We start from the raw sequence: 18,008 nt of genomic DNA on the forward strand, positions 1-18,008 counted from the left end.
CCCGACTCATCTTCTGCCGAGCCTCCGACACGGACGTGAGTGTGGACGTCTGGCATCTTGGAGGTCAACAGCAACAACAATGGCGGACCAGGACTTTGCCCCTCTGCAGAACGACCTACTCTTGAGGGCAGCATGGGGTATGTCTTGCCTTATGAAGGGTTGGGAGTTGCGGGGGAGAAGAAGAGCGAAAGGGAAAATGACAGAAAAGAAGAACGCGCTGCTGACATCTCAGGCCAAACCGTCGAACGTCCGCCTATCTGGGTGATGCGGCAGGGTGAGAATTAGCCCCATAATTGTCCATCAATCGCCAATCCTGATGTTCGTCCACTGACTACGACACCTAGCCGGTCGTTATCTGCCCGAGTACCATGAGGCCAAGGGCAACCGCGACTTCTTCGAGTGCTGCCGAGACCCCGAAGTCGCGTCCACGCTGACTCTGCAGCCAATTGAGCGCTATGCTGGTCTCATTGATGCTGCAATTATCTTTTCCGACATTCTGGTAGTGCCCCAAGCTATGGGCATGATCGTTGAAATGGTCGACAAGAAGGGCCCACACTTCCCCAACCCCCTACGGAGTCCTGGAGACCCTCAGTACGCCGAGATCATGCAGCGCCAGGTCGACGTTGCTGCAGAACTCGACTACGTTTACAAGGCAATTACCCTTACCCGCAAGAAGCTCAATGGTCGCGTGCCCTTGTTTGGCTTTTGCGGCGCCCCTTGGACCCTCCTGTGCTACATGGTAGAGGGCGGCGGCACGAAGTTGTTTAAGGAGAGTAAGACATGGATATATAAATATCCTGAGGAGACAAAGGCCCTCCTTCAGAAGATTTCCGAGGTCTGTGTTGAGTATCTCGCACTTCAAGTCAAGGCCGGCGCCCAGGTAGGTCCCTCACCGTCTAACCCGGCCATCTTCGCACGCTTGTAGAGCCTGCTGGCTAAACCACGCCCCCTTAGATTATTCAAGTTTTCGACTCATGGGCTGGCGAGCTGTCCCCTGCATCATTTAAGAAGTTCTCCCAACCTTACCTTGAGTACATCGCCAGAAACCTTCCCCGGAGACTTAGGGAGATGGGGCTGGAACCCGTCCCCATGGTGGTCTTCCCCAAGGGTGCATGGTACGCCCTTGATGCCGCATGCAACATGGGCTACAATGTTGTTGGACTTGACTGGCTGCATGACCCGGCTGAGGCCGTGAAGACTGTTGGTGAGCGGCCGATTGTCATTCAGGGTAATGCAGACCCTGGTGTTTTGTATGGCTCTCGGGCTGCCATTACAGAGGCGGTTGAAAATATGGTAAAAGGCTTCGATTGGAAGAACCGCAGGCGAGGTTGGATTGTGAATCTTGGACATGGTAAGTTTTTCTTTTCGCAGATGTCTTTTAAATAGGTTGCTGATATCACATATCATATAGGAGTTACACCATTCGTCAATCCGGATGATTTGAGATTCTTCTTTGAAGAGATCCATCGCCTGACAAAACTGGATGAACAGCAATAGAACATTAAATTATTCTTTCCGTTGTACAATATCTCCATAAGAATCGAAAGTCTTTGGACAGACTATCTATCCTCCCCGCGGGACATAATTACAACCGGCTGATTATGGATCCAGAACCAAGTTTGTCTAGATGAACCATAGCCCTGGTCCTTTCAGCAAGATGTTTTCGATTGACTGATTTCGCCGAACTTACCATGTCACGTTCCAGACAACTCTCGCTTCAGTACTGTTGGCCAACGCCTTGCTCGCGTGATTCATCATACCAATACAGGCAGACATCCATCCGTCTTTGGCGTTATTCTTGAGGTATTCGTATGCAAGCTTGCAGCAGACTGCTTTGGCCAGCCCAAGGCGTCGATATTGTTCCTACCTTGTTAAGCGATTGTCTGGTATTTAAAATGTCACGGGATCGACATCCTACCTCAACATAGCAGCCAATTATGTCTCCGTCAATACCTGTGGAGATCTCGTCAGCTACGCAGACATATAACGAGTGAATATCAGACTTGGGAGACATCCACTTACTCACAAATGCCCATGCGATAAGTCTTCCCTCGGCAAGACGAACACCCATACTGGGCAACGTCAACAAAATGTCTCTAGGTCAGGTTAGCCCACGCGTTCATCGCTGGCTCCTTCAACCACTTCATCTCAGAGATATGCACTCACTTTTTACGCCTCCTCACGATCTTACTGAGCACCAATTCCATATCCTCTTCCTGCACGTTATCCCACTTCATCCCCTCCGGCAGGGGTATTTCAATAGGGATTGAGGACAAGTCCTTCACCTGTATTGCCCACCTCTCCCAGACTCCCAACCCTCCCACGATGCGGGTTTCCTTTTCCACATTTTCAACGTAGTCCAGCATCACGTCGCGCGATCGCAGAGCCATTGCCGTAGCGACATGGAGAGGGCCAACCTGGATAAGTGAATCCCTGGAGCCTTTGGCGTTGCCCCAACCACGGTAGTTTACTGAAAGAGCGATTTCCTTGATCCGGTGAAAAAGTGCAAGGACGAGGTTGACTTCCCTCTGCGCTTCTTCACTTTCTTCTAATTCTGGTTCTTCATGTTCTTTTGCGTACGCCAATCAGTGCGCTGTCCTTGGGCTGGTTTGGGGAGGGGTATATATATCTACCATCAAGAGTCAAGCATACACCATGTCGATCCTCCAACGTGCAGTACACAATGCACTGCGACTCCGGCTTGCGCGAGAGATCGACATATGCAGCTGCGAATGGTCCCGAATGGTTGTACACGCTGTCCTCAGAGTACGTTCCCCCGTCCGGAAAACAATAACGGGCAAACAAGATTCGCCCTCCGCAGAGCTCGTTACTCTGCGCTTTCTGCTGTCTTTTTGCAGCAAACTGGAAGCAACGAAATACTAGAAGGGAATAAGGGAGATGAGATTCAAGAAGGGCTAGAAGTTTTGGAGATGGGTTGGTTGATTCTGAGAGGAAAATGTGATGTGAAAGCTGGAGAATGTAGTTTGAAGAGACGGACATCCTTAGGCCAAGAGCTTCGGGGAGGGGAACTCAGAACAAGGAATAATATGAGCAACTATACACAAGTGCCATCTGGCAAGTCTCAGGCGGCTAGATGATGGGTTGATGAATTTCTTTATATAAGTGTCTGCACGGCCAAACCATATCTCGGTATGTTTAACTGTAACAACGTCATCTGCGTCAAGACCCATTCGGTCGCCGAAATGCTGGAACCGGCCGGGGAGAACGTCTATTAGATCGTCGAGAATCTAGGCTCTAGAAGGTAAGGCCCAGTCTGACCGCCGCATCTTCCCTTGCCGCTGGAAGAAGTACGAAAAGGTGGGTATTGAGAATTGGTTTCAATGAGACCTGCGTGTTACAGTAGAGGACTAAACTATCTCTTAGAGAAGCCCCGTTAAGGACATCCTTTTCACACAGATAGTCAGGCTTGACAGGTTGACAACATATTAGATGTCTTATTCATATACTGTGGCCGAGGTCTTAGATGCGCCATATCAGATGTCCCATATCCATCGAGGCGGATGAGGGAAATGGTTGTCCTGAGAGGACCCTCATGTCAACATTGTGATCAGCGTCTTAAGTCGTTTTCGGGAGCTCCTAGTGAGGTAAGGACATCTTCGGGCGGATACGAAACATGTGGAGTATAGTAGATCAGAGAAGGTTTGGACCAGTAATGGGAAGAGAGAACCCAAAATTGCATTCTCACATCTCTTATGCACTCCTATGGCTAGAGTGTGTAGTCTTTGAAATGAAGCCCCATAGATGCCCCTTTGTCATGAAGATCGACCGCTTCCAGCTACAAGACAAACATAACAACCAGTTCTTGCCACAACCCAACGCCAAAACCCCCTGGGTATGTTATCACGAGAAACAAAATCCGCACCCAAACATTCGGCTCCCCGAGAGATGAAGTCCACCCGAGATGATGTGGAGACCGTGACTTATCCCAACAACCCTTCTTTGCCGAACATCAACGCACCCTCCAGGAACCCATTACCCTTTCCTCTCCCCCCTTCCTCCATTGCGTAAACAAAATATGGATCAACACAAAAGAACCCGCAAGCCTATTTCTTCCCGAACAAACGATTGATGCCCTTCTCTACCAGCCCCTGGCCAGTAGATTCAGACTTACGCCTGCTGTGGGCAGCACCTGTCTCGGGTGCGTCGCCCTCGCCGCTCGACCTCTCCTTCTTTTCCTCCTTTGCGTCGCCACCACCGAGGACGTTCGACTTGATCTTAGTCAGCAGGTTCGGGGATCCGGGAGCAGCAGAAGTAATCTCGTCAGAGGCATCAGCGCCAGCCTTGACAACATTTCCGGTCCCTCCACGGCCGATGTGGGCGGTCTGGGTCTCACGACGGACAACTCTGGATACTTGTCAGCCTCATACGCTTGGTATGTCGGGCAAGGGGCGCAGTGGCGAACTGTGTCGTCACTGCACGGAAGCGCGGAGTGAACAGGCACAGGGAAACGGCTAGTGGGGGAGACACACGGTTCGACGTCCTGAAGACGGCGCTTCTCCTCGGCATCCAGATTGGCGGCCATGTTGCCGGTGCCACCACGACCAGTCGTGACCATTTCGCTCTTCAGGGTTGGCGTCTCCAGGTCCTTGGGCTGGATTTGGGGAGCCTTGGAGCTGTCAACAATGTTGCCGGCGCCACCGCGGCCGGAGGACTGCATGTGCGACATTGTTGGCTGGTGAATGTATATGTGAAGTGGCAAGCAGGGAGAGCGGCCGAGATTGTGGAGTGGGGGACTGGATAAACAGTCAAGATAAATCCAAGTTTGATTACGGTTGACTGAGAAATCGATGTACTCGCTATTTGTGTTTGATGACAGTCCTGGGGGGGAAGAGAGGAGGGACAGGACGGCTGGTTATATACTGGCTAGTCTCGCTGTTAAGGGGAGCCGCACTCAAGGCAGTTCCGAAGTAAGGCGTGCAAGTGTCTGAAAATATCGAACACTGGCAGGCTTAGCGGGCAATGGTGTTCGCCCCAATTTCGCAAACCGGCCTAGAGAAGTCTGGTAAATGCGATGCGGCGGCGGTGGAGGGATGCAAAAGTGATCACAAGGTTCGAAAGAATTTTTTTTCTTTCCTTCTTTCTCTTTCCTCCTTGCCCTCCCACCCCATTCGTTACATCTTCTAATTTTTTTCTCTCGTCAGAAACAACCCAGGACCATGGCGTCAGGATCTGCTAGCTTCTCTGTGGTACCCGTCTTGGACGTGCGGACTTAACACCAGCTGGGCATCCCTGGACTTTTTTTTCTTTCGCGCTGCCCCGCATTGCCCCTCATTGGGCTGGAGTTGCGTGAGGGGTCGCGGCAACCTCATTTCACATCCGCGCCCGTCCATCGGGCACTCGTGCCTGTTGGTGACGATGTTGGACTCTGTCGGCGTCTGGAGCCCGAGCGGGGGAGTATGCTCAGCGTCCTGGTCGTTGTCGCGTCGTGCGCCCGACGATGATGCAAGACGTCAGGAGGGCAGCTGAGGTCCCAGGCTGTTGGCTGCTTGCAAAGTGCACGCGAGCAAAGACACTGCAGCGATCAGCCGTCCGATGGTGCCATTTCGCTTGGCGCATTGGCGCACTGCCAGAGCCAGGCCGCCAGCAGCCGGCGGCGCCGGCGGTCATAGACAAGGCTCGATTCCCCTAGGTAGGGTAGGTGCACGCGGGCATAGGCAGTGGATTGCCGCGTGGTGGTTGGCGGGGTGGTTCCCAGCACGAAGGAACCTTGATTCGTTCCCGCCTGCCAGGTGCCAGGTGGTGTGGAGGGGCAGCCCGTGCATGCCGAGGGCCGGCCTCATGTTCTGTTCTGAGAGCGGTGGCTTCTGCAGCAAGTCGTAAATTATAAGTCGATTGTACAAAAAACTTCAATGGCCAAAAGCTGTCGCCGATTCGACGGTATTGCATCAGGCCAGAACCAAGGCACTGGCGCCCAACGTCGTGTTACCTACACGGGAAACTGTGCCTGCTGTATGTAGCATGCTGAGAGGGTTGTCTGAGAGAGTCCAGGTGTGCTGCGCGGCCTGCAGTCTGGAGCGGAGCTCGTACCTCCCCCCTGTGGAAGCTCGAGGCCCACACAACCTTCAAAGGCTTGTTTCCGTCCCCCGTCCTCCCGTCCTCTCATCTTAACCCGCTTATCGAAGCGTCGATGGGGCAGCATGGGACAAGGCAGCAACTCATGTAACACCAAGGCCCCACGAGGCTACAACGACTTCAAGTTCTCAACTACCCTGCGGGAGGAGAACTGCAATTTTTATGCCGTGCTACCTGGTAAAACCGTTGAATACTGACTGGCTAGCTTCGGTGATCTCTGATCGTCATCAAAAAGGCTTTGCGAGGAGTGAGAATCGATACGGGACATGCCTTGGTGTTGCGGGGCTTGCCCTCCGCTGCTCGGCTAGGGGGACGTTACTGTCAGTACACTTCGGTATTATAATACTTCACTTGGCTGAGAGTTTATTACACTTTGTAAAATTGATGTGTGATGGTTTTACTGTCCCCATGTACTTCTCGTCAGTCTTGACCAACTTTCAGTCCGCCCGAGCCCTTCCCAGTGATATAATGCCTTCAATCCCCCTTTAATGGGCACAAAAAAAATTCGGGCTATTAATGCAATTGAACCCCGCTCAAAGATGTCCGTGTCTCTGTGGCCTACTGTCAATAGAGACACCCAGTCCTAAGAGCACATGCCGGGGCTTCAACCCTTCCTCGAAGTGTGCAAACCGTCTTGGCACGATTGAACAGATCACGAACAGCATGAGAACCAAAGAACGTCGGAGATGGCTTGAATTCGAACAAACAAGCTAATTTACAGAGAGCGCGAACTGTGTACCCTATCTAAATTCGCCCAAAACCATCCCATCTACAGACTACCTTGAGAGCCTATGTGTAGGTCAGTGATATTTGCAATGCCATAAACGGCTGACACGGTTGTGGCACGCATGCGATGAACATTGAACCCTAATGAAATAGACCAACCCAACTGCAACATCTGAACTGCCGTCTTTTTCACCTCACTCTCTTGTTTTCCTACTCCAATCCGAGACTGCATCACCATATCCCCTGTCAAGAAAGCAAACCATCACTTTGTGAAATAACCACAATAAATCTTAGATACCATCAACCTGGCATACCAGCCATAAAGTTATTGTTCGCACTTGCATGCTGCGTATTTTCTTTTCCCGCTGTATACCTCGTATCTGATGAGCGAGACCAGCAACCAACGTAGAATCAAGGAAGCCATTGGAACATCAACGAATTAGACGAGCCGCGATGTAGCAGCATTGTTTCAAGGATTCGCTGGGTATATATCCGTGAGAGATCCTGCTCAACTGCCTGCCCTTGTTCCCCATCTCGGGCGATACTGTCCGATATAGTGGGAACACCGCATAGGCCCACCATTTCGACCGCAAGTGGCCGATGCGGTAATGTCTACCTCCGAATTAATAGTCATCATCATCATCTTGATTGTTGTTCTTGGGGTTGTCCTTGCGGATCGGGATCTTGATGCCCTGGGTAGCGAAACACTTGCTGAGCAAAGTGCTCTCGCACACGCCAGGGAACTTCTTGGCCGAGTAAACCTGGAATACATCGCTGAAAACAGAAGCGAGTACTGGTGCCTTGCCGTTGTTGACGCCGTTCCCTTGAGCACCAGGAGCGCCAACATTGACAAATGAAAATCTCAGGCTACAATAGCACATCGTCAGTCTCCATGCTCAGATTACTTGGAAACCCTTACAACGAGACTCACCGGAAGCAACCTTCTGTGCGAACGCTAAGATCTTGGAGGATGAACCAGATACCAATCTTGTCTTCGGGGTCGCTCAGACGGAAGGCGCTAGCTGCCAAACTGCCAATCAGGTTTCGGGTGAACATGCCCTGAGGCTGATTGCTGCTCATCGACATCCGTTGAGACACAGTGCCATATTGATCGTATACCCGCGGGGGCCCGTATGGTGACGGCACCATTTGATTCAGGCCGTGCAGCTCCGGTTGGGAGTAGTACTGGCTTGGCTGATAGCCTGTTCCGTTGGATGACACATAGCCAGCTGTACCTTGTTAGCAACCTAGACTTAACAAATGGCGCAAGACATGAGCATAACATACGTGGGCCATAAGGTTGCTGCATGCCGTATGGGGCAACGGCTTGGTTCTGAGGGCCATAGCCCATCTGGGACCCATAAGCAACGTCTCGGCTTGAGGGAAGGATGTGAGAATAGGTAGGTGTGGCCTGGTCGATCTGAGCATAAGAGGCTGGTGAGGTCGACGAGATGGAGGGGGTTGCTGTTGTGTGACGGACTAAGTTGACCTCTCTCAAGGCGTCCTCAGACCATAAATCGACGTTGAGAACGTACATAGTATGCTCGATCTCGCTATCGGAAGTAGAAGTGAGATGGTTAGGTCACCGCTGGGAAAGGCACATGCCGGAATTGGGCGACACTTACTTGCAGTCGATCTCTTTGCCAGTCTTCGCATCTCGCACAATGAGCCGGACACACGGCGGAGGGGTGATAGGTCGACGATCCTTATCCTGCAGTTAGCATCTCGACCACGTCGAACGCTCTGCCAATTGATAGCCAAGACCACTAGGATAAACTTGCCTTGTCGCCAAAACCACACATCCGCGCACGTTGTGGCTGTTGCACAACGTCAAGGCTATCGGGGGAATCGGGTTAACCTCCGTCAACATGCCTGGCACGACATAGGCACGAACAGTTCTCATACCGTGTCGCGCATGCGGGCCGAGTCGTCGGTCGACCGAGAGAGACCGAAGGCTACGGCCCGTCTCAAGTTCACGGGGGAGTAACCTCACCTGTATGTCCGGCCTAGTTCATCCGTGGCAGAGAAGGGTGTGAGGTTGATTTCCTGTTGCCGCTTCTGCTCTGGCGTGAGCTGTGGCTTTTCTGAGGAGGACGAAGGCGTTGGCTGGGAGCTCTCGTTGGACGGTGCAGGCTGAGGAGGAGGGGGAGGTGCCGCGGTGCTGGCCATCGGAGCCGGCTCTGTGTAAGATGTGCTCGAGGGGTAGGATGTGCTGGGCGCAGGCATTGGAGGTAGCGGCTGCATCTGGTGATGAGCAGGATATGGTGAATGATGCGGATGTGGTTGCGAGTGCATGTCGGGGGGAAGGCTCTGCGCTGAGCTCGACGGATATGGTGGTTGATTCATTGTTTACAACCGTCGAGTCCCTCGGGACTGCGCCGGGCTTGTCTGACAGATCGCCGGAGAGCGCGACAGAAGTGGATTCTGGCTAGGCTTTGGGAAGGTTTGGCGGACGGTTGGGATCAGACACGGAGTGACGGTCACTGCCGCGAGAAAGAGAGAGGCTGCGCCGGGCTGCCAATCTATCTGGCCACGGCGGACAGCGGGAAGCGGACCGGAGAGGCGTGCGGCTGTGACGGAGGACTAGGTTGAGAGCACTTCGGCTTTTAGGGATGGGACAAACAACGGCTGAATTTACAGTGGAAGTTGGGGCAAGCGGCGAGAGACTGGCGACCGGGCTGGGAACCCAGAGAACCCTGATCGGTGTGCCAACGGAGGAAGGCTGGTGACAAAGAAACGAGGACTCGGTGCCACGATGAGGCTCAGCGCTGGGGACGGCGGCTGGCGAGACCGAAGGGCGTTGCGGTAGTTTATAGTCTGGCTGTGGCTCAAGCGTGTCGTTGATAGGTGAAATAGCTTCTTGGATCGGTGCTTTGAACACCACACAGCAGGTCAAAGGTAGGTGAGCGTGGAAGAGTGGAGAAACTATGCTGATGATGGTCGAGCATCCTGGGCGGCCAGGGGAAGGTTTAGCCCAGCTTTGTTGCATTTTGATCCACTGTCCATCCCCGGCCCGGTAAAGCACAGTGAAAGCTGCGTGCCTGTGACACTGTGCATGAGGTCAACTGGGGACTGTGCATGCACCAATCTAGCCCCACCAATCTGCCGGGGTGGGCCCACCCCAATGAAAATCTGGAGCAGAACTTTCATCCCATCAAGACTATCTTGATGGACAACAAGTGCAACGTCCTTTAATAAGCATTTATATTCCCCTCAGAGTTTTGCCCAAGATTCTGTGGTGATAAATTTTTGAGCTCCCAAACTATTCACATGCACTTGGTTTCAAATCGTTCACTTAGTTTTACCTTCAACACATTGACTCTCATGTGAACACAACCGTACCGTACCTCTTGCCAGGGGTAGAAGTACCCATACCTAAGCTCACAATTTGTGTAGTGGCTGTATCTGTAGGGTCTCCCAGCTTTGACTCGACATCCGAACGAAGCGAACGTGGTAAGTAGATCGCCGCTACAACCTTTGTATACCTGGTTTTGAGGCTGAAGAGAGGTCTGGTTTTACTGATACTAGCTCTAGATCTCTTTCATTGCATGAAGCGATAAGTTTGACGATGCCAATAATGTCTCTCCTCAATCCATCATCGACGAATTGAGATGTACATCTTCTGCACACGCACCAATTAGGCATCAAGGTTTCATGTGAAGCCCTCCGCCTGACACTCTCTTCTACTGCACTCATACTTAAACCGCGTACTCCCAAGATACTTTAGCAACGTTGCATCTTCAGTATCCTCTTCACCAGCTTCCAGTTCAACTTGGATAAAGTGCCAATCACACATTTGCTATGACAAGAAGCTGACTTGCATAGGCTCAGCAGATGCTCAATGACCTCTTATCAGTAAATTCCTCTTCCAGCTGCTGTATCTAGCAGGATGGACTTTCTCATGTACTGTGTTCCAGCAATGACTGAGGTTCAACAGATGCCGTATCTTTTGGGACATACTAGAACCATGACAGTAGTTTTTGTAGCGACGTGTAACACTTCTCTCAGTCAGAACTCGTCAGACAAGATGAAGCTAGGTTGAATAGGTACCAAATCAATCTATGCAACCAGGCTCATCCTAACTTAAAGTGACGCTAAGTTGCCGGGATCTCCAGGAACCACCCACAAATCATGACCATAGGGCGGCGCCGCCAGCACTGTTGACAGCTTCAGCTGTGGGGCTCCGTACAGTCAACCATATGAGTGGAACGTTTGGCGGGGCACACAAACCAATGTCAGCTACCTGGAGACTGACAGCCATCATAGTTGTCCACAAGAGATGGAAAAGGAATGCTTGAAAAGCTGGATCTCTTCCGTCGTATCCAGCAAATAGTGATCTTGGTGTGCATGCATAGCAACAATGCATCGCACTAGCAAGGCCGTGCTGGATTTAGACCCTAGAACGATAGTATGCACAACGTCCTACTATCTGGTCTTAACAATTTTATGACCCCACCCACGGAATACCTTACCCACAGTGTTGTAAAGGTAACACCATGGTCTTAGCACAGCGCTCCCATCCAAGCTGGGCTCTGCCCTCATCGTTACCGATGCCGTCTCCAAAATTGCCGACGATCTTACAACTCTGCAATTTCCTGTTCCACCTATTGCCAACTTCTCATTTCAACACCGTTACACTTCGCACCAACCCAATCCTCAGCGCCATATCAATCTCTCGATTTGTTGGGATGTGGCAGCTGATGTCGGGATCGTCTCTCGTTCTCTTCCGCGAAGACTTCGATGCGACCGTTACCACCTATGATCCTATCTATCCCACACATTTATTGCTTCCAGGCCCTGACCTCCTCTGACATGCGTCCATCCTCCACTTGCCCGTGCAGACAAACAGGCAGGATCCTCGGCGTTTGATGTCTTGGGCCTCTCACCCCTTCCAGCCTCCGTGCTTGGATGGCCATTCGGATCTCTCGATTGCCTCATCAACCATCTCGGCTGCATCGAGGTCTCGGTCCTCAGTGTACCGAGCTCGACTATAGCCTGTCAGATGGCCCATTGGTGACACCTTGACATGTCCAGTCACTCAGCCCCTGATTACCTGATTACAGATTACCTGGATGACGAGATTCGGGATCCCATCGAGATGCTCGACCGGTACGGCAACACAATGCTCATTGCTCTTCTGCTACCTATTGGTCGTGCCACACGGCTCCTGCGGCTCGAAAGGCAGGCGGGCATCGGACACTTCCATCTCGGCGGGCTCGCTGTTACTCGGTCATGTCGGGCTGGCCTATTGCAATCAACTTTCCGCTTCAATTCCCGTATATGGCAGATGACATGTTGGTCCCTACTACCATAGCCGTGGCAGCTGCTATAGCTAACTGCCATTATAAGTTATATTCCATTAGCTGTGCCCTCTCTCGTATCTTAATTCGCCCGGCTACGTACACCCTACCTCCGGCAGCTGCCCGCCCTCATGTCGACTGGACCTTCTCTCCGGGACGGCTGCAGTCTGGCCGGCTTTTTGTGTCTGCCCCTTGAGTTTGCGGCATGCACTCGCGCGGCGTGCCCTGCTGTATTGGGCTCAGCTACACAAAGCGTGGTTGGCCTGGCAGGTCCTGGCAACTAGGGTTCATCTTGAACCGGAAGTTTGCCGTAACCACCAACAGCGCCCCTCCCGCGCCGTGATCCTGCCAAGTCCAAGTCGAAGCTATAACACGCACTGCGGGGAATTAAAAGGACCTTCACCTGCCTACAGGCCCATCTCCCTAGGCCACAACCTTGCAACCTACAACTTAAGACATAGAACATGGCTAAAACTTATCGTAGTCAGCACTTTGCTCACATTCCCTGTACATGGGAGATCACTGAGGTTTGATGTACGTCATTCCCAAAGCGTAAACTTTCCATGCAGTTCACAACTCGGTAGCGAGGACCGGAGAAGGCGAAAAGAACCGACTACCACTCCCAAGAATAGCAGTACAAGAGCCGCGTAATTCTAAGTATAACGTCTTACTACGCCCTTGCTTTTTCGTCAACAAAGTCACAGTTTTTTCAGTAATGCAAAGCTGCCATCCGGTCATTTTGGCGCTATATGTGGTTTGGGGTTGACCATCTCGTCATTCCTGGGCTCTGACTAGCTCACCCAGACTCCCTCACTGGACCGCTGCAGACGATGCACAAAAAAAACTTCCGGGCGAGTGTTCTGGAAGGCCTCTGGCACGGTGTGATCTGCACTGTCAGGGAACCAAGTGGCGCCCCTAAGGTCGAGTCCCAGCCATACAGTTGGCTTTTGGTTGACCTTGGGACTGCTTGCTGTTAACGCACAGACAGTGACCATAGACTCGGTTGATGATACTTGTCCCCGCCACGCCAAGAAGGGATTTCCTCTTCGGCCATGTCCATGATGAGTCGGACGTGTCAGAAAGATTGAAGTTGGATCAAAAATGAACATGGAAATCGGCGTCATGTCACTCAGATCTATCTCCTCCATGGGGTTCACGAACGCCAAGAGTCCGCTTGCTCGACTCTTCCCACCTTCTTCAAACCAGTTTTCATGGGCCCTTTGGCGCGGATTTGCACTGCATTCCGAGAATCTTGACCCTGCATTTGGATCTATACTTCATTACTGTTCATCCGATCTGCTGGCGTGGCCCTCGGGCCCCTTGTCAATTCCGTGGTCGCATTGTCTGGGAGCATCATCCAACCAAACCACCCAGCTTTAAGAGCGGCCTGTTCCGTGTTATGCACAGGTGCCTCACTTGCATATGACGAGTTTGTTCCGGGAATATAGGCTACGGAGCAAGCAACTTACCTAGCACAGGTGAAATGGGTAAAGAGCCCCCAGGGGACAAGCTGAATGGGAAGAAAATACCTAAAATTCCGAAGACCTCTGCAGATTCAGATTGGATTGCATACCTCAAGTTGCACTCACCTCGCCTTCGGGAATGATCAGGATCAAAAACAAGTGGCTCAAGGAGTTTACCCGTAATATCTTTGACAGCAACCGGCTGACACCAAGATGTGAGCACTTGTGGAAAGACTCGCTACTTCCATAGTGCCCTGCAAGAGGCTAAGGCAGCTCTACTTGACAGTAACAGGGATTCTATCGACAAATCATTCTACTGGAATTGCCAGTGATGCGAATCCACATCCGCTTCATTAGCTCTTCATCAGGTTCCAGAGCCGGAACAGTTCTTTGTGACCTGTTTACACGATTCCAGTGTTTCTGCAGTGTGTGGCACGGTTTTCGGTTTCCGGGACTCTTTGCCGTTTTAACAGTCCGAAGTTTATAAAAGTGTTGAAGGGTCCGGCGCCATGGTTCCGGTTGTATTAAATTTGATCTGAATGAAGGTATTCTTGCCCTCTCCAGGCTACAGGTCTTCACCTCTACGCAGTATGTGCTTACATCCTTCCAGATAAACCCTGACGCCACGGCCTCTTTACCACACAAAAGCTTGGGTCTTGGCGACTGGCGTTTGAGGAATGCTTCCAGACGTTCAGTGTCTGTGCGCCCACGACACCCTCAGAAGTCTCGTTGCCATGCAATTTCATGCTACCTCATGTCCATTACCCGGATTGGGAAAGCATGTCGTGTGCTGCAGTCGCACTGGCACTTATCATTAACAGACGGAGTCTTGACTCAACGCAATCACTTGGATGGTGCTGCTCTTTTCTCCACACCGAATCGACGACCTCTTTAGAAGCCATTTGCGAATACGCAACTGGTGACAAATCCATCCCAGGAGATCTGGCCTCTCGTCGTAAGATGGTTCCCGTCGGGGTACCGTCGTCAGGAAGCAACAATATACCTAAACAGATGTGGCTCGTCATTCGATGTTCGGAGAACAGCCAAGCTCTGACGGTTGAGAGTCCCGGTATCTCTGTCGCGTGGTGTACGGTATTACTGTCGAGCTTCAATACCAACCTCGCTTGCTTGTTTTGATTTGAAATGCCCAACGAGACCTTCGCCCATATTCAGGAATCTGTTCTGTTTGGCCGATGTCACTAACGTGAGGGACTGCTCTTCGACAGTCGCTAATAAGCCGAAACCATTGTTAAGTTACACGGCAGACTCTGTTACTCAATCCTTGTTCTGTTTTGGGAGAGCTTGGTGTACGAAATGACACTCCAGGAGTTTGTTTGACAGCTTGACCTTGCTGAGATTAAGCGTTTGGGTCTTTCATTGCAACGCCCGAAGCAGTTACCAGGTACTCGGTACTTTTACGTGCCCTGCTGCTGGATTTCTCATATTTCCCCAAGGATTCCCAGAAACGTTCCGGTCCATATGATGTAAATGTCACCAGGTTGTGGCTGTTCACTGATACTTTGAGTTTACCGCCTTCGGCTTACACTGATGCTAACGATCTGTTATAACGGACTGTGGACATAGCTTGTATCACGTTGCCTTATAGCCTGATACATCCATTCGGGGATAACTGCATACTTGTCTGACAGCCTATCCAGTATGTCCGTTGGAACAAAGAGAGCTGTTTGGAATTGTTTTGCATTGCACCTTGGTGTACGTTGCCCCAAGCTAACTAGATCATCGACTAGATCTGAGCTTTATGCTCGACTAATGGCCATTAGAGAATTTGTTCTCCTGGTGTTGGTGTCTTTGAAAGGTCTTTCGTCAAGCAGGTATGTCATCCTCTTTCAGACCAGGTTGAAGCTTCCCTCCAGCAACATCTGCACACATCAACATTTCGGAGCTGGATTTGGTTCATGTTGACGGCACCGGGTTCGCTACCACGATAAGGACTTTCATGGGTCCCCCGCTGACTCCGGAAATGAGACATCGTCCAATTATATCCTCAGTTGGGGGAAAGGAGCAGGCTGCTGGTGGCTGTTTAGGCCATGAATCGCCAACCAGACGTTCTGTGAGGGCCGTGGAGGGCCGTGAGCACCTATAAGAGCAAGGCAGTAAGAGCGACGCCGGAGAGAGGGGGTTGTACAGCACAGTGCGTCTTCACTTGTCATCAATCAAGTGGAGTATGGTATTCTCTTTTCTCCCAAGAATCAGGGATGGGCAGCCTTCTTCGGCATTTCGGCGGTTGAAACAGCCAAACAGATGCTTGGCCGGTGCAGCATAAGGGAGACCAAGACGTGGGGAGGGCTATAATCGCTTACACGGGTATTAGATGATGAGGCGAACGAGCATGTCCGCCATTGCTGCTCGGTGTGGGGTGGCGAGGACCTCCTCACTTCCCATGCAGAGAGCGTGACAAACGATAGCATGGAGATCTTGATCAGCAAGTCATTCAGTGCTACCCAGGCAGAGAAAGTGCTCATCACGGGGAACTGGGACACCTTGCCCCCTTCTCCATGGGAAGCCATCTAACTCAGAAAGTAACGCAAGGTTCTAGGCTTTCTTCCAAGTCAACTCACATCTGCAGCACATTGGCAAACAGGTTTTCTACTCAACAGTAGCCGATCTTGTGCTGCGGTATCTGCAATGTCTTGTTAAGCCCCGGAAGCTCATCGGCTCTTGGCCTTCTGCAACCGCGGACGAGTTTCTTTATCAAACGGGACACAGTAAGTCGTTTCCTAACGACCTCGGGTCTGTCTGTACCGAAGGCGTTGGGACATTTTTCGGTTTTCTTTCCCATCTTTCTTCCCGGACGCAAACGAAAATTGAACCGCTCACTGCCATCTTTGGGGTTACTCCCGCTGCAGATATGTTCATGTCATGGCCGAGACCGAGTACCAGGTCAGTTGAGGCTCTCGGAACCAAAAAATTGTGTATAATGCCGGAGTTGCCGCAGTTCTGTCTCCTGGTAATGGTAGTAACTCATCGTAATGATCTTACGTCTGTGGAGCGGTAGGATAAAGGGCCAATATCAACAGGATATATGAACACCGCGGCACGGTAACCAGTCTCTTGAGAGACTTATATTGCTGGCTTACTACCGGCATCCATTCTGGCAACTGATTGACTATTGGAGGCTCCAGTCGAACGTTTCTCTCGCCAAATCAGAACATTTCCCATCAGTCCATCCTTATCGCTCAATCTTCCAGAAGGATTGCGAACAGGTGCATGCATCTTGCATCAAGATATCACGATGGTGCCCTCATCGCCACTCCTCTGGCAATCCCTTCATGCCCTGTCTTAGAAGGAAAACCAATGGGCAATGATTGTGTTGCTCTCAATCAAAGTTTGCAATAAATAGATTACGAGCTCAAGGAGGATCTGAAACAACGTTCGGACCCTACCTAGTACTTACTGGGGCTCGAGCCTTTGAAAGCCTTCTCGAACGTGGCCGATTGTCACAGCCACGCAACAGGTATTACAAGTCCCGAAGGTCCTATTCGACATTTAGATATCCTGGGATATGATAGCGAATTTGACATCAGACTGAGCGTGCGTGCTCAGAGCCAGCCAAGCCCCTGCGAATGTGGGATCGCCGACCGTCCGACCGATAATTTTTGTCGCGCAGGCACCGAGATGCTTGGCTCAGTCCCAGTTCCAGGGATCTTATAATCAGAAGTCATAGTTGCTACCCTATCAACGTTGATTGACCCAGGTCTTAATCAATGGAATGGGGACAAAACGTGATTGTGAAGTAGTATAGTCAGCAGAACTCATCAGGTGTTGATTCTTGCGCAGGGCCGATCCGTGCCCCTTGCCGACTAACCGTTGCGGGATCGACTGTTGCTCGCTGCACCGCCCATACGTACCGGTTGCGTCCTTCGATGCCATTTTGACAAGGGGATGTGCGGGCGAACGGGAACGGATTGGGTTCGGTACGAACGGGATGGGATGATCGTCGTAACTTGCATGCGACCGTTGACAGGTACGTAGGCAAGCTAGATGCGTCTCACAGTCCCCGTCCCCGGACCGCAGGGTTACTGCGAACGGGACGACGACGATCATACATATATAACGTGGGAATAGATCCGACGTCTCTGAGAAAACTGAGATGTTGTCGATATGTGTGGTCTTTTCCTCAACTGAGCAACACCAACTGCCGAGATCTGGTTGCCGTAGAAGAACATCAATAGTAAGTAAGCTTTAGTCACCCAACTTGCTGTGTTCGGGATAATCTCACCAAGACAAGTTCAGTTGTATATTAGTCCTAGCTCCCTCGATAGAAAAAGATCAGTGCCTGCTGTAGCTCCTGAATCGACAGATCGCCATCCGTTTGGCAGGGCACGCGACTCGACTAGCTACAGGATGTGGAATTCTAAACGATTGCGGTGCACGCTTCAAGACGGCAGGGGCTCGTACTGTCCTT

General features: G+C 51.5%; 3 protein-coding genes across 3 annotated transcripts; 1 reads left to right on the forward strand and 2 right to left on the reverse strand.

Moving 5' to 3' along the window:
• Nucleotides 1-79: 79 nt before the first annotated feature.
• On the forward strand, nt 80-1,497 carry CTHT_0053660 (uroporphyrinogen decarboxylase-like protein; the record flags this gene model as incomplete). Its single annotated transcript, XM_006695639.1, has 5 exons — nt 80-137; nt 233-274; nt 345-880; nt 955-1,351; nt 1,412-1,497. The coding sequence occupies 5 exons, from the start codon at nt 80-82 to the stop codon at nt 1,495-1,497; spliced, it is 1,119 nt and encodes a 372-aa protein (XP_006695702.1).
• A 2,567-nt stretch (nt 1,498-4,064) lies between these two features.
• CTHT_0053670 (uncharacterized protein) lies at nt 4,065-4,687 on the reverse strand (the record flags this gene model as incomplete). The annotated part of the gene is made up of 2 exons (XM_006695640.1): nt 4,065-4,365; nt 4,491-4,687. The coding sequence occupies 2 exons, from the start codon at nt 4,685-4,687 to the stop codon at nt 4,065-4,067; spliced, it is 498 nt and encodes a 165-aa protein (XP_006695703.1).
• Nucleotides 4,688-7,442: 2,755 nt separating this feature from the next.
• On the reverse strand, nt 7,443-9,165 carry CTHT_0053680 (uncharacterized protein; the record flags this gene model as incomplete). Its single annotated transcript, XM_006695641.1, has 4 exons — nt 7,443-7,686; nt 7,751-8,048; nt 8,107-8,372; nt 8,813-9,165. The coding sequence occupies 4 exons, from the start codon at nt 9,163-9,165 to the stop codon at nt 7,443-7,445; spliced, it is 1,161 nt and encodes a 386-aa protein (XP_006695704.1).
• Between the last annotated feature and the right edge of the window lie 8,843 nt (nt 9,166-18,008).

This window comes from Thermochaetoides thermophila (assembly GCF_000221225.1).
Source record: "Thermochaetoides thermophila DSM 1495 unplaced genomic scaffold scf7180000011820, whole genome shotgun sequence".
NCBI lineage: Eukaryota > Fungi > Ascomycota > Sordariomycetes > Sordariales > Chaetomiaceae > Thermochaetoides > Thermochaetoides thermophila.